Genomic DNA, 14,267 nt, shown 5'->3' with positions numbered 1-14,267 from the left:
TATATCCAGTACTTTAACTAATCCCAAGTTGGTGATTCATATAACTTTTTTACTTAATTAGTTGGCTTTGTTAGAGGTGTTGATAGGTTAGATTCGATCGATCGATATATTTGTGGTGTTTATCCAAATTAAATTTAAAAATTACGGATATGAATCTGATCTATAAGATTATCGGAATTAATCGCAAAAATAAATAAATAAATAAGTAAATATTTTTTTATGTTTTATTTTAACAAATAATTATCATATATGTTATATTATTTTATTTTTATTATTTAAAAAAAATATATTTAATATTATTTTAATAATAAATATATTTAAAAGAGTAGAAAAAAGAGATTTTATTGATATTTTTAATAAAAATAAATTTTTAAAAATATTTTTATAAGCTTATGAATATACTCAATATTTGATTCCATCTGCTAATAAAAACTGCAAATATTAAATTCGATTCGATGATTTTAGTGTGGATCAAATCAAAAGTTTAACCGTATTTCAATTGGTATTCACCCCTAGACCTTGCGATGTATGGCATGCTTTGGATGCACTTGAGTAGATAAATATAAGATACATTTTTTTGGGATGGGATTTCATATTTTTGTTGCTACTAATAAGGTTATAAGGAGAATAATTTGTTTTAGGATTCAGCATCCCAGAATTCTTCCAAGGATTTATAAGGCCCATTTTCCGATACAAATATTTCTCCACTGAACATTCTACGCTGTGGAATCTGGCTGAATTTCTGTGATTCCTCTTGGCTCAGTTCCCATTCAAATATTTTAAGGTTTTCTCTCATTCTCTCTTTGTTGAAGCTTTTCACAATGGGGATTGCCCCCTGCTCCAATATCCATTTCAATGCTACCTGCAGGCCAATGACATCAACATTTACACTTAACATATAGTTCACAAATTAAATATAAAAAATAAAATATAATTTTTGTCTTTAAATTTTGATAAAAATTTTAAAAATATTTTTAAGTTTTATTTTATTATTTTAATTTTATTGTAAAAATTTTTTATTTACATCAAATATATTTCTAATAGTTAAATATTCAAAAAATTTAAGATCAATCCAACAACAATGCATGACAATTATGTTTTGATTTACTTGTATTGAAAGTTATTTTTATGAAATTATTGTTAAATTTGTCCTAAATTTTTTGAAAAATTAGTCGTCAGGAATATATTTGATACAAATAAAAAACTTGTGAGACAAAATTAAAACAAAATAAAATTTAAAGATATTTTTAAAATTTTTACCAAACTTCAAAGACAAAAATATACTTTACCCAAATATAAATAATATTATTTAAACATTAAATAAAAATTAATATTTATTTAAAATTTTAATAAGTTTTATCATCGTAAATTTTTTTTCATATTTTAATCTAGTAAAATTTTTTCAAAAAAAAAAAAGTAGATCCATAAAAAAATTACACCCAAAAAATATAATCCAAACGACTTAATCTGATAATTAAGTCAATCAAATTATTAAGTGATAACATAAGATCTTAAATACTAATAGAATAACACAAATTTTTATCCGGTCAAAGTTTTAACCTTAAAATCACAAAAATTATAAGAGAAAATATAGGGGTAGTTAAAGGCATAAAGATTAGAGTTGAGTTAAGAAAGAGCACCTGAGGGACACTCTTATGTTTAGAAGTGGCTATTTTATTAATGATTGGACTCTCCATAACTGAATTAGTACCCCATGATTTTGTGTAAGATCCTAATGGTGACCATGCAGCCAAATGGATTCCTTTCTGCTTGCAAAATTCTCTGAGTTTCCCTTGTTGCCATGATGGGCTCATTTCCACCTAAAGTCAAAAATCAAAATTGAATATAGCCACATCATTATTGTCAAAATAAAAAAAAAAAAGAAATTATTCAATTTAAAATGGTGTGTTCTCATGTGTCTAAATTTTTAACTATTTGATACAAATAATCAAATACAAATAGTGAGCTCTATTCCTTTATCCCTCATTTTTAAAACAAATTAGACACCAACTTTATAGACATCATAAAATTTTTTATTTAAAATATATATTTATTTGATAAATTTAATCCCTTTTGGCAAGTGTTGCTATTGAATTTTCTTACTTGATTGACAGAAGGAGGAATAGTTGCATTTTCTAAGAGGTGTGTGAGTTTTTTAATGCCAAAGTTGCTTACACCAATGGATCTGGCTAAGCCTAATCTTTGACACTCTTCCATGGCTTCCCATGTTCCTTTCATGTCAAAGGAAAGCAAATCCTCCTTTCTTATTTCAAGAACTCCATCAACTTCAGGTTTCAACCTCACTGGCATATGAATCAAGTAGAGGTCTAGATAGTCCAACCCAAGTTTCCTAATTTGAAGAGCAACTATACATCAGTGATGAGATTATATACAAAATATGATATTTTTTTTTCTTTTTCAATTACTTTACTTACTTGAGTGTGGTCTTGAGAGCTGGAAGGACAAGGTCATGGTGAGCATTGTTGCACCAAAGTTTGGAAGTGATGAAGGCTTCATGGCGGCTGTTTACGATTCCAAGCTCTAAGGCCTTGGCCAAAGCTATGCCTAGAGGCTCTTCAGTTCCATAAAGGGAAGCAGTGTCAAAGTGTGTGTAGCCAGCTTCAAAGGCATCAATGAAGATTTGGATGAGAGTTTCATGTGGTGGAAGAGGAGTTACTGAAGTTCCTAGACCTATCATTGGCATCTTATGCCCTGAGTTTAGCAACACTTCTGGGACCTTCTTTGCTTCCATATTCTCTTGTCTTGGAAATTGATTATTTGATTATAGTGAGTAAAAGGAGAGATTATATTTTTAAATGCAATTGGAGCAAGACTATTTGTCTTGCTTTTTTATGTGAATTGTGGAGTAGTTACTCTATTTTATTTCTCTCTTCTTTTTAACTTTGACCTAACCTAGAAAGACTAATATAATATTCGATAGCGGCCGCAATAGAAAAAGATTGTATTTTCGTGTAATAATTTAGATAGCGTTTGTTTTTAGAGACAGGACAGAACATGATATTGAGACAGAGACAACAGAATAGAGACATTAAAAGTTATTTTTTGTGTATTATGTTTGGATACGATGTACAAGACAGTAATGTAATGTCTAGTATTATGTTTGGATACACATGGACAGGACTAAAATATTATATGAAAGGACTAAAATAGCCATGTGATTTTAAATTTTTTTGGTACAAATTAATTTAATAGAGAATAAGAGTACAGACAATGGGAACTTGAAAAAAATGTTTGAAAGGGCAAAAAATTTTAATAAAAAATTATATAATAGTATTTATATTAAAATAAATTTATAAATATAATTATTTTATTTTTAAATTTATTATTAATATGTAGGAATACATATGGTTAATATTAACAAAAAAATAAATCTGAGTTTGATTAATAAAAAATTTCGTTTAGGATAATAAACCAAATTAATTTTAAATACAAAATCAATTTTAAAAAAAATCCGTTTTTACATGAAAAAAAATTAGTTTTTGCACATAAAAATTTATTTTTATTTAGAAAACCAATTTTTTTATCTAAAAACTTAATTTTCTTTTTAAAAAATTGATTTTTCTTTAAATTATATAAAATCAATTACAACTTATAAATTATTTTTTAGCATTTTAAAAGATCAATTTTATCTTTATAATATTTATCTTTCAAAAGTCTCAAGACTAATTATTTTTGTTATTATTTTTATTACAAATCAAATAATATAATACAAGGTTAAAATGATATTGAAGTAAGAACGATAAGAAAAAAAATTATCCAACCCAATAAAAATTTCTACAAAAAAGAAAGAGAACCTGAGAAAAGAGAAAGAAGGAGAACGTAGAGATAAAGAAAGAGTATGGAGAAGAAAGTACCTTTCTGAGAACAACGCAAATTAGGAAAAATAAAAAGGGGGTAATAGTGGAATAATAAAAAATATCTATGAAAAAAAAAATCATAAAAAAGATCCGCGTCCCTCTTCCAAATTCTGTGTCCATCATTGTCCTTCGTAAAGAGTGGACACAAAAGTATAAAAAACTGTCTCGGAGACAATATATTCCGTGTCCATGTCTTTATTTCTAAACACTTTTTAAAAATGTGTTGTTCATATCTCCGTATCCTATTTCCAAAAACAAACGCTACCTTATATTCTAATCAGTTGTTGTCAACTCAACTCAGATGCTACCAATAAAAGGGGGTCTATGGATTAAAGCACCAAGGTCTTTTTATCACAATACCAAGGCCTTGATGTGTCGAGCTCTTTCATTCAAAAAAATATTAAATACAAAACCCTACTATTGAGGACAAGAACCCTGCCTTTTAATAGATTCAACAATACTCTTCATACAATCATCCCAAATTCTTTTCGTACAGTAATCTCCCTAATGTTTCACCAACGGTCCACTCCTCCGATCCTCCCTCCATGGCTGGTCATGGGCGATCAGACAGAAACCCGACTAAGCAAGAACACTCGAAACAAGAGAAGGACCTCCATAGAAGCATCAAAAAGGTAAGACAAGGTGACGAGGGATTCTCCGAAACTTCAGCTTTAATACCCAGAATGGAGGTTTGGATGCAAAACCCATACCAAGGCTAGAAAGGCAGATCATATGTGAGTATGGTGACTGGAGTCAACCAGGAACTTATAGGCGACTTGCTAGAGACAGATGAGGATGAAGATGACAAAATGAAAAATGATCAAGAAGAAGTTTTTGAATAAGAGAAATCACATGAAGAGAAAGACGGAAACAAAAGACAAACATCAAACTACACATAATAATAGAGGATATAGGGGAGGGTTTACTCAACATTGTTATCCACGAGGAGGTAAACAAGAAACTTTGGAAATCATGGTGGAGGTCTCTGATAGTCAAACTTTTAGAAAAAAGGATTGGATATATTGCTATGAAAAGAAGAATAGAAGCTATGTGGAGCAGACTTGGGGAGCTTAAAGTCATTGACTTGGACAATGAATTTTACTTAGTAAAATTTTATGCTCAAGATCATTCAGATTTCGCTCTTCTCAAAGGTCTTTGGAAGAAAATCGCTATTTAGCAATGAGACATTGAGAGCCTAATTTCAATCCTTTATTAACCACCATCTTCAAAATCATAGTCTGGATAAGGTTGTTAGGACTTCTTATAGAACTTTATGATGAAAAAATATTGTGGAAAATTAAAGACCTTTATAGGAGGACTTGCAAAATTGATTACAACACATCTCATATGTATAGAGAAAAGTTTGCTCGCCTTTATGTAGAGATTGACCTCACTAAACCTCTAATGAAAAGATATATGATCAATGGTAAGTTGTTTCAAGTAGAATATGAGAAAATTTATCAGATTTGCTTTACATGTGGCAAAGCTAATCATAAGAAAAAGCATTGTGCAATTTGGAGAGAAAAAAATGAAACAACAAATTTTAATAGGAAAGAACCTAAAAAGGCTAAGATACGCAAATCTACAGAAGAGCATATTGGTGCTGACCAACAAGGTAAAAACATACAGAAAAAAATATGAATAAAAGAAAAAGGAAAGGCCATTATGGAACACAATAGCAGCACATTTGGTCCATGGATGGTGGTCCAAAAGCCAAGAAGGTATAAGAAGGATAGAATTGGCCCAAGCAACATCGACAAAGGTAAGGAAAACAAAAAATATAGATTTAACTTACCAAAAAAAAAGATAGATTTAGTGTTTAAAACATTAAAGAAGGTAGCATTGTAGAATATCACACAGAAGCTCTGACAATAATGTAGAAAAGCTTGTATCAACAACAGAAAAATGGAAAGAACAACAAGAATACTACATAGAAACAAGACAAAAGCCATTATACTTAGTTTGGTAAAACTTTTTGAAGAGTGAAAGCACAAACACCTCGTGTTGTGTTTGGTAAATTAAAATGTTTATGTGCTTGTACTTGCAACTTTTAAAAGTTAGGGGTGCTTTTAAAAGCACCTAAGAAAAAGATTTTTAAAGTTAGGTTTGTGCTTAATTGGTGAAATAGCTAGTTTTGTGAAAAAGAATGTTATATCAACCTTGAAGAAGAGTATATCAATTTCCATATAAGCAGAACGAAGACAAGGAATAACGTAACCATTGAACTAAAATCTGATTTGATACACAATCTTTTTTCTTTGTCATATTGAGTGTGTTCTTGTTCTCTTATATCTAGAATTAAGATCAATTTGAAAGATGAAAAAAAAGCAAAGAGAGAACTTCATACAAAAGCCAAAATTCAATCATTGTTTGAGTGTTTGTATTCGAAAATATGCTGGTTAGAGTACACTTGGTTCTCCTTAACTAGGTTGGGTTATCACCTAGGTAATTTACTAAGCTTAGAATAACTTAGGTAGTTTACAAAAGTGTGAGTCTCTTGGAATTAGTGATTGTAATCTATCTTGATTATAGTAAAAATTCTACCATTGTTGTGGTGAAAATTGGACGTAGGTTATCGTGGTCAAACCAGGATATATCAAGGTGTCACTCTTCTCCTTCACTCTTTTCTTCACTGCTTCAATTCTGTTCTGCACTTATGAGACAAAAGCAGAAATAATCTCGTAAAACTAAATATCTACTTAACTTGTTTATTCAATTCTAAAAGCAGTTCCTTGATTCAACCTCCCTTCTCAACTCACTTGAAACCTTCCGAATTCAACAAAGATGAATAGAAAGGGTTTTCAAATTTTTCACCTCATGTTCGCTGACGATCTCCTCTTTTTTTTACCGAAATCACTACTCATAAATTAGATAAAAATAATGTTATTTTGGATGATTTTTGTAACGCATCAAGCCTAAAGATCAATTCAGCAAAATCAACCATAGTTTTCTTTAAAAATATCGCATCTAACACCAAGCAAAGATCACTAGCAGGATAGAGTTCAAGGAAAATAATGCCCTGGGAAGATACTTAGGAGCTATTCTGAACAATAATAGAAAGGGAAAAAAGCACTTCAAAACAGTTATGGAAAGGGTAAATGGCAAACTAAAGAGCATTCGTGGCGAACCTACACGCAGATTCCGGCTGAGACCAGATATCGATGGTTTCAGAAGTGGACAGTAAGAACGCAATAATGTTGAATTAATTAACCGTATTTAAACTGTATTTTATTCCTACTAACTAATGTTGTTGAATCACTTTGTGCAATTGAAATTCATATGGGATACGGAACATAATCTCATGATCAGGAAGATCTATGACTACTGGGCAGCTAAACGACTTTAGCAGATGATGAGCGACATTCGTAAGGGGGCAACCACCTAACATCGTGGATTCGTTCAGCCATCAAGAAGGAACTAGAGGCCTATTTTAACAATGATGAGGGGTTCAAGTGTAGCTGTCTGACGAACGTTGCTAACAGAATTTTGCCTAGGTCGTCGAAGTATATGGATGGGTCGGCGACCTTCATGAAGACGAAGAGCATACTGATAAGAATTTTGTCATTGTTTATTTTTTTAGTAGTTACTTGAATTAGTTGGTTAATTTGTTCATTTATTTTATTGGTTGATATATTAATTTGTAGTCTAAGTCGTTGGACCGTGAGGCAATACTAACAGAGATCTTTAAGTATATCCATACTTTGAATACCAACAAGGAGAGATTTATTGACAAGTGGTCTGCGGCCCATTATATGAGTTTAAATTAATCCTAAATTTTAAATTTATTTGGTTTAAAGTCAATTAACTGTTATCCTAATCATAATGTATGTGACACAAGAGGATTACACGCAGAGGTTGGAGCCCGCGACCCAGCAATCTTAGCCGCCTAGTGAGAACGACGAAGCTAGCTCCAAGACCTCAGTGGTAGATCCTGATAGGGTTTGGCGCGAGACCGACACTAAACCCTACAAGAATCGCCGCTTCAGGTTGGAGTTGTTCTTCGCCAGTGGCCTCTGCTCCTCGGCGTTGGAGGCTTCCTCTGCCACCAACTCTGACGATTCTCAGGAAGTTGTCGACTTGAGGGGGGAGGTGTAGAAGCTAACACAGGAGCTTCACCAGCAAGCGAGGCAGTCTGAGCAGAGGTACAACGACCTTCTTGCACGTGTGAGAAGAGTCGTTACCATCAGTTCGGACCTGATGGAGAAGTTGGAGCAACTTGATCGGTTGCGAAAGTTGATGGAGGCGTACAACCAACAGATGCGTGCTGGAGCCGACAGCACTTGAGGTAGTGGCACTGCTGGTACCAGTGACAACGCTGCTAGTGGGGCACCGACGTGTGCACCTACTTCGCCGCCTGAGCAGGGAGACCACGACGATGATGATGATGACGATTACTGGATCTGTGAGGGGTTAGGGTTTTATTTTTTGTTTATCTACTTCATTGTACTCTACCTCTACCATTTATTTTAATAATTTTTTATTTTTACTAATTTTAGATTTCTGCTAATAATTTTGTTAACAAGAGTTTTATTTTGACTACTAATTGTGGTTTAACTGTGCCCAAAAAAACTAAAAAAAAAATTATTACCGTAGAATTTGCCGTCGGATTTATCCGACGGTAACTTGGCGCCTAAACATGTGAAATGTCGCCAAAGTTACCATCGGATTAATCCGACGATAATCATCAATTTAGTCTCGACAAATCCATTAAAAATACCGACGGTAATTAGTGTCAAACAAAAAAAATTCACCGGTAATCAGTTTCCGACGACGTTTATACTGTCAACTCCAGGACAACAGTAAATTCGTCAATAAATTAATTACCGACAAATTTATTTAATAAATCCAACGATAAATCTGACAGATTTCTAACTTTTTCTTGTAGTGAATCAAAATTAAATTTTTTCTTTTAAAATATCCATATTCTCTATTTTTATCTTTTTTTAGATATCCGCAAGAATCATTATTCTAGACCAACGAGTTATAACTCACATGGCATAATCTTCCCATACTCACTTAGAAGTCGCGGATTTGAATCTCACTTCTAACTTTGAAAAAAAAAAAATCATCATTATAGTAATCATCATCTTAATGATTTTAATGATTTAAAAATAAAAATCATGAAAGAATAAAAAATAATAGAAACAAAAAAGTATTTGTTAAGAAAATTTTAAATTTAATTTAAAAATAAAAATAAAAAATAAAATATTTAAAACACAAATAAAATATTTTTAATTTTATAAATAAAATTAAAACCTAATCGAAATATTAATCTTTCCAATAATCAACCGAAACAATTCGCACGCATACATAGAAAGAAAAAAAAAAGTCATACAAACTCCGTTTAACGCAAAAAATTGTCTGAATAAGTTTTATATATAATTTAGTTTGAACATGTGTTACAAACTTACAGTAACAGAAAATTCTGCATCAATTATTGAAAGTTCATCCACAGAGATATTAAAACCTGCTTTGCGATTATAAGCAATAATATGTGTAGTTCGAATGACATTCTTGTTGGGGAATCACTAGTGGTTGTAATGGATACATTTTTCAGTTCCGGGAGATGAGTAATGCTGAAATACACCAATAATAAATTGTTATAACTATGAGGAAAATCTTTTTTTTTTAAATTACTGTATCCCTAATATTAATTATGAATTGATGTATCGGCGCTTTTTCAATTTACTAGTATGCCTAAAATAAATTTAATTTCTTAACGGTATAATACATATATACTTACTCAATGTCAATGTCTGTATTGTTTAAGGAGTTGGGTATGTAACCATTAAAACCATTGTATGACAAATTCCTGAAAAGTGAGCATCATCAAGAGAAAAAAAAAATGTTACATATATTCTCTAATTAGAAGGGACATTACATTATGTGATTATGATATATTAAGTGAAACTTACAGCACTCTAAGTAAAGGCAAGAAACCAAGAAATTCAGGAATGGGGCCTTCAATGGTGTTGTTATGCAAATCTCTGTAATTCGGAAATACATAGTTAGAAATAGAAGCATTTAGTTTATCACTAATGTGCAGTTAATTAAGCAAAAACTTCACTTATACTTACATAATTTCAAGTGCATCCATTGAACTCATATCTGGAAGAATCCCATGAAGATCATAGCTACTAAGATTCCTATATATATGTTACAAATCCAGGGGGCAAAAAAGGAAAAATAAAAAGGTCACAACAAAATCATCAGTAGCTTTTTCTACTATATATTTTTTTCCAAACATTGATTAGGAAATTGGATAATAATAATAATAATAATAATAATAATAATAATAATAATAATAAAATAGGTAAAATATATTTTAGACACATATTAAAATTATCATTAATAATAAAATTATTTAAGTTGTTGATATATTTAACGCATTAAAAATATAAAAAATTATCTTTTAAACAATTTTACTCAATTTTTTTTATAGTGCTCGTAAAATGTGCCTTTATTAAAACACATATTTACAAAATTTTAGTAATAATGATATATGACTAACAATGGTTTTCCTTTAAAAAAATTAAAGAAAAGAACTTACAATGCTTTTACGCGAGGTTTAGGATCAGCAGTACATTGAATCCATTCCCAAGCGTATGGAAATGGAAGACAAGGGTCACCTTTCCATTCTGATAATGTTTTAAATGCCAATCGCAGTTGCCTCAATCCTTCCACTAAATCAACACCAAAAGTTATATGGAAATAACAGAAGCAAAAGATGAAAAGAAAAAGAAGGGTTATTAATTAGGAGGAAAAAAAAAGAGTAAAACACATGAAAAAACTATACCTATTGTTAGAATATTATTAATGGGTGCAGTAATAAGAATATTGATTAAGAGAGAATAAAAATAAAAAATAATTCTTTCAATATATAAACATTTTAGAAGTTATATTTCCTATTAAAAGTAGTTGTTTTTGTGTGTAAGTTTGGTTCTAATTTGTCAAAAAATTAATTAATATTTATCTTAAAATGTATATTTGACAATTTTGACATCAAAATAAAAAGCAACAGATTGGTAAAATAAATAAATAAACAACCTAACATGATTGTTGAGTAGTCAAATTCTAGTTTTTTTTTTTTTGTTTTTTTTACTTAAAAAAAGACTATTTTACGTTAATATTAATTAACTGCTATTAATAATTAATTCATCAATAGTCTCTACCAATAAAAGATTAAAAAAAAAAATGTTATCAATAGTCATAACTACTCATAATAAATAAGTATAATACTAACCATCTCTAGAGTCAGTTCCTTGAGCTAATGGTTCAATTCTATAAACTTCCGCAGCATTGATCAAAGGAGGAAGAGTTGAACCAGGACTTGCATGAAAATAAAGCGAATTCATACTACTATCTAATGAAATTGACATGTTAATGTGCACTTCTTCAACACTTCCAAAAGGAGGGATTATGGGCCTTGATGATGATGAGAATGGTCCATTATTATTATTATAATTATTATTATTATTGCCTCTATATATTTGTATTGATCTTGTGCCAGTTGTTGCATTTTCCATCACTTCGGAGAAATATGCGTTGATGTAAAGTGGAACATTATTATTATTATAATAGTAATTACTATAATTATTATTAGTATCTGATGTTGATTGAAGAAGTGAAGATATATTGTACTGAATTCCAAAGGTTGTGTTTGGGAGTGTGAATGCATTTTGGATTGCAGATTTTGGTGGTTGATCTTCCACTGTGCTAATGTTGATGTCCAATGCCTCACTTTGGATGCTATATATAAACTCTTGATCACTATTTTTTGCAATCCAAATTCGATCATACACATCATCAGGGTACCTAAAAATGATCAACCAATTACTTAAATTAATCATTAAAATCTGATGAATAATTTTTTTCTTGATTTTTTTTTTCAAAAATATAATTATTTATATATTTTTTTTAGTAGTTTAAATATTTGGGACAAATGATATTATAATATAGTATTAGAATTTCTATATTCTAAAAGTCTAAAGTTTGATTTTTAATGACCAAAAAAAAGAATTTTAGTATAACATAAATAAAAGAAAGAAAAAAGAAAAAAAAAACTATCCATACTCAAAAAAAAATTTTTTTGTGTAAAAGAATATGTTAAAGATATAATCGTTTACGTGTCTTTTTTAATCGGCTTAAGTTTTTTAAAAAAATAATTTCATAATACTTTTTACCATATTTTGATACATAAAAGTAAAATTAAACTAAGATTTTATTTCTAATATAAGAATTCATCTATTGACAATTAGGACAGCAATATGTTAAAATTTCAAATCTGGCTAAAAACTAGAGAAAAATAATTACCAGAGCTGAGGTTAATTGGTTAATTAATTTAAGTTTTTTGTATATTCTATTTTGGCTCTAGTTACAACTTGAAGTTTTCTCACTAATCCAACATTTATATATGTATGAGTGAGTCGGTGTTTACTGTATCTAGTGTTAAGATGAAAATGCTCCTATAGCCTCTTCCCTTAAGTAATTTTGTGCTATTAGTTATTATATCTAAGCAAGTATTAAGCCTTTGATTCAGGAATATTTTTAACAAGGTGGGTTTGGACTAAGATCAAATAGCTAGACGACTATGAAATAGCTAGACGACTATGAATTTCTTAGACTTGAATTTTAAAATAGAAAAGGGGTTAAAACGTATCAAGAAATTAGGCGAAATCGCAAATTCCTTAAGATCTAAAAAGCAAAGAGAGAAAAAAAAATTGTGCGACTTAAAAACCAAAAAAATAATTCTAAATATATATATATATATATATATATATTATTTAAAAAAAATCATAAATGCATATATATACCTGACAGTTTGATTTGCACCAAAAGCACGTCTACTAAGCAAAATCAAGGAATGATTTTGATGAAGATGGTTGTACATTTGAGGGTCCAAACCACGCACTTCAATTGATGAGATGAAAGGAATATGATTAGGGTTTGATTGAGAAACACAAACGTTGGTGTAGTTTCCCTTAGTAACATATATAGCTTCATAATCCACATGATCTGAAATTGATGTAATCACTGTTCCCCAATAATTACCATCAAATATAAGATCAAACATAGGAGGAGAAAACTTGTTATCATAATTCCCATAGAAAAAACTTGCCCTAGTAAGAACCTTTTCTCCCTTTTGGACTTCAATTTCATAGCAATTCTTCTTCAAAGTGTGGAATGCCCTAAGGGTGCTGAATGTGCCTAACCCTAAAGAGACATTGAAGGATTGGCCATGCTCAATGTATGCATCATCTTGTGTCCATGTTATGTTGGTTTGTGGATCGGTGAAAGGTTCGGAGGATCCACAATTGATGCTCACAAAGGTTGTTAGAGAGAGTTTTGTGAACAATGGTATGGCTAGTACTATGGCTACAATTAGTGTATTTGGAGTGTATCCCATTATTGATGATAATTGTTCATTTCAACAAGAGGCTTAAGAAATACTAATATAAGATTTTATGTCAACACACAACATGGCAAAAGGCAATTGCATAGTAGTTTTTCTGATTTTTTTTTTTTTTTTTTTTTGGTTGCTTAGAAAGTAATCTTTTAAGTACATCTAAAAGCCAATAAATAAGTAAACACTGTAAACTCATACAGCCTAAATGCCATATATACATAAAGGAATAAAATGGAAGATAGCCTAGGAATGAAATAGAGCTCTTTTAAATGATTTATGTCTCATCCTTTTTTTCAAAGAAAGAAATTTTATTAAAAAAAATTCATTTTATGGATGTGTGGTAAGTAATTTAAACTTTTAAAAACAATAGAGTTTGAACTATAGAAATGAAAAAAAAATTGTTAAAACTGTTTTTCTTTTTGTTAGACTACAGTTGAGTAGATTTATATTGCAAATGTATCAAATTTTTAGTAACCGTACTTAAATTTCGGTAAATTAAATAAATAAATAAATAAATAAATAAATATCCATGTTAATTAGGCTATACTTTGTGTATATGCGCCATATTTTGTGTATATGCGCCATATGTCTTCCTCCAATTTGTGGCATATTCAACTTTTATGTCAAATCCGACTCTGAAATAATCTAGAGGGTCCAATCGCAAATAAGCCAGGGGTTACATATACATATGCCCCTTCTGATCGTGAATGAGTCACAAATCACGATTACAATTTACAAAGAATTTCTCACAGCCCATCAATCCAGCTACGTACAAAACTTGGGCTTTTACTATAGAATTCCTTCTTTCTTTCTTTGTTTGAGTACGTGTATTTTTAAAGGACAGATGAAGACGTTTAAAACGTCTTTTTTTAAGATGTTTTCATGTTATGTTTTAATTGGTTTTTGTATAATTTATTTGATGTTTCTCATCATATATTATTAAATTTTTTAAAAAATTTTCTTTTCAAAAATAATAAAAAACA

The 14,267-nt window shown here is 30.0% G+C and overlaps 2 protein-coding genes across 3 annotated transcripts; both read right to left on the bottom strand.

Annotated features, from left to right (window-relative positions):
- Nucleotides 1–517: 517 nt before the first annotated feature.
- Nucleotides 518–2,830, bottom strand: LOC107642061 (methylecgonone reductase). 2 transcript variants are annotated; one of them, XM_016345384.2, is made up of 4 exons: nucleotides 2,436–2,830; nucleotides 2,104–2,350; nucleotides 1,641–1,820; nucleotides 518–862 (listed from the first exon to the last, which is right to left on the bottom strand). In XM_016345384.2, the coding sequence occupies exons 1-4, from the start codon at nucleotides 2,750–2,752 to the stop codon at nucleotides 638–640; spliced, it is 969 nt and encodes a 322-aa protein (XP_016200870.1). In that variant the 5' UTR covers nucleotides 2,753–2,830; the 3' UTR covers nucleotides 518–637. The 2 variants fall into 2 exon arrangements, with proteins under 2 accessions (XP_016200870.1, XP_020980144.1); XM_021124485.2 differs by having other exon boundaries at nucleotides 2,176–2,350.
- A 6,482-nt stretch (nucleotides 2,831–9,312) lies between these two features.
- On the bottom strand, nucleotides 9,313–13,284 carry LOC107641076 (uncharacterized protein At1g24485-like). Its single transcript, XM_021124484.2, has 7 exons — nucleotides 12,692–13,284; nucleotides 11,122–11,693; nucleotides 10,429–10,561; nucleotides 9,956–10,024; nucleotides 9,794–9,865; nucleotides 9,622–9,690; nucleotides 9,313–9,454 (listed from the first exon to the last, which is right to left on the bottom strand). The coding sequence occupies exons 1-7, from the start codon at nucleotides 13,282–13,284 to the stop codon at nucleotides 9,313–9,315; spliced, it is 1,650 nt and encodes a 549-aa protein (XP_020980143.2).
- Between the last annotated feature and the right edge of the window lie 983 nt (nucleotides 13,285–14,267).

Source organism: Arachis ipaensis, chromosome B5, assembly GCF_059453495.1.
Source record: "Arachis ipaensis isolate K30076 ecotype BB chromosome B5, ASM5945349v1, whole genome shotgun sequence".
Lineage (NCBI taxonomy): Eukaryota > Viridiplantae > Streptophyta > Magnoliopsida > Fabales > Fabaceae > Arachis > Arachis ipaensis.
Note: the sequence above shows the minus strand (reverse complement) of the source record. Positions and strands in the feature narration are given on the sequence as shown.

Bases quoted from the DNA above. Each gene is read 5' to 3' on its own strand.
- LOC107642061 (XM_016345384.2), bottom strand. From the start codon at position 2,752: ATGGAAGCAAAGAAGGTCCCAGAAGTGTTGCTAAACTCAGGGCATAAG. The intron at 2,351-2,435 runs GTAAGTAAAGTA...TCTTCAAATTAG, and splicing joins GCTCTCAAGACCACACTCAA to GAAACTTGGGTTGGACTATC. The intron at 1,821-2,103 runs GTAAGAAAATTC...TTTTGACTTTAG, and splicing joins TTCCTCCTTCTGTCAATCAA to GTGGAAATGAGCCCATCATG.
- LOC107641076 (XM_021124484.2), bottom strand. From the start codon at position 13,284: ATGGGATACACTCCAAATACACTAATTGTAGCCATAGTACTAGCCATA. The intron at 11,694-12,691 runs GTATATATATGC...GATCATTTTTAG, and splicing joins GGTGCAAATCAAACTGTCAG to GTACCCTGATGATGTGTATG. The intron at 9,455-9,621 runs GTAAGTATATAT...GGTGTATTTCAG, and splicing joins AATACAGACATTGACATTGA to CATTACTCATCTCCCGGAAC.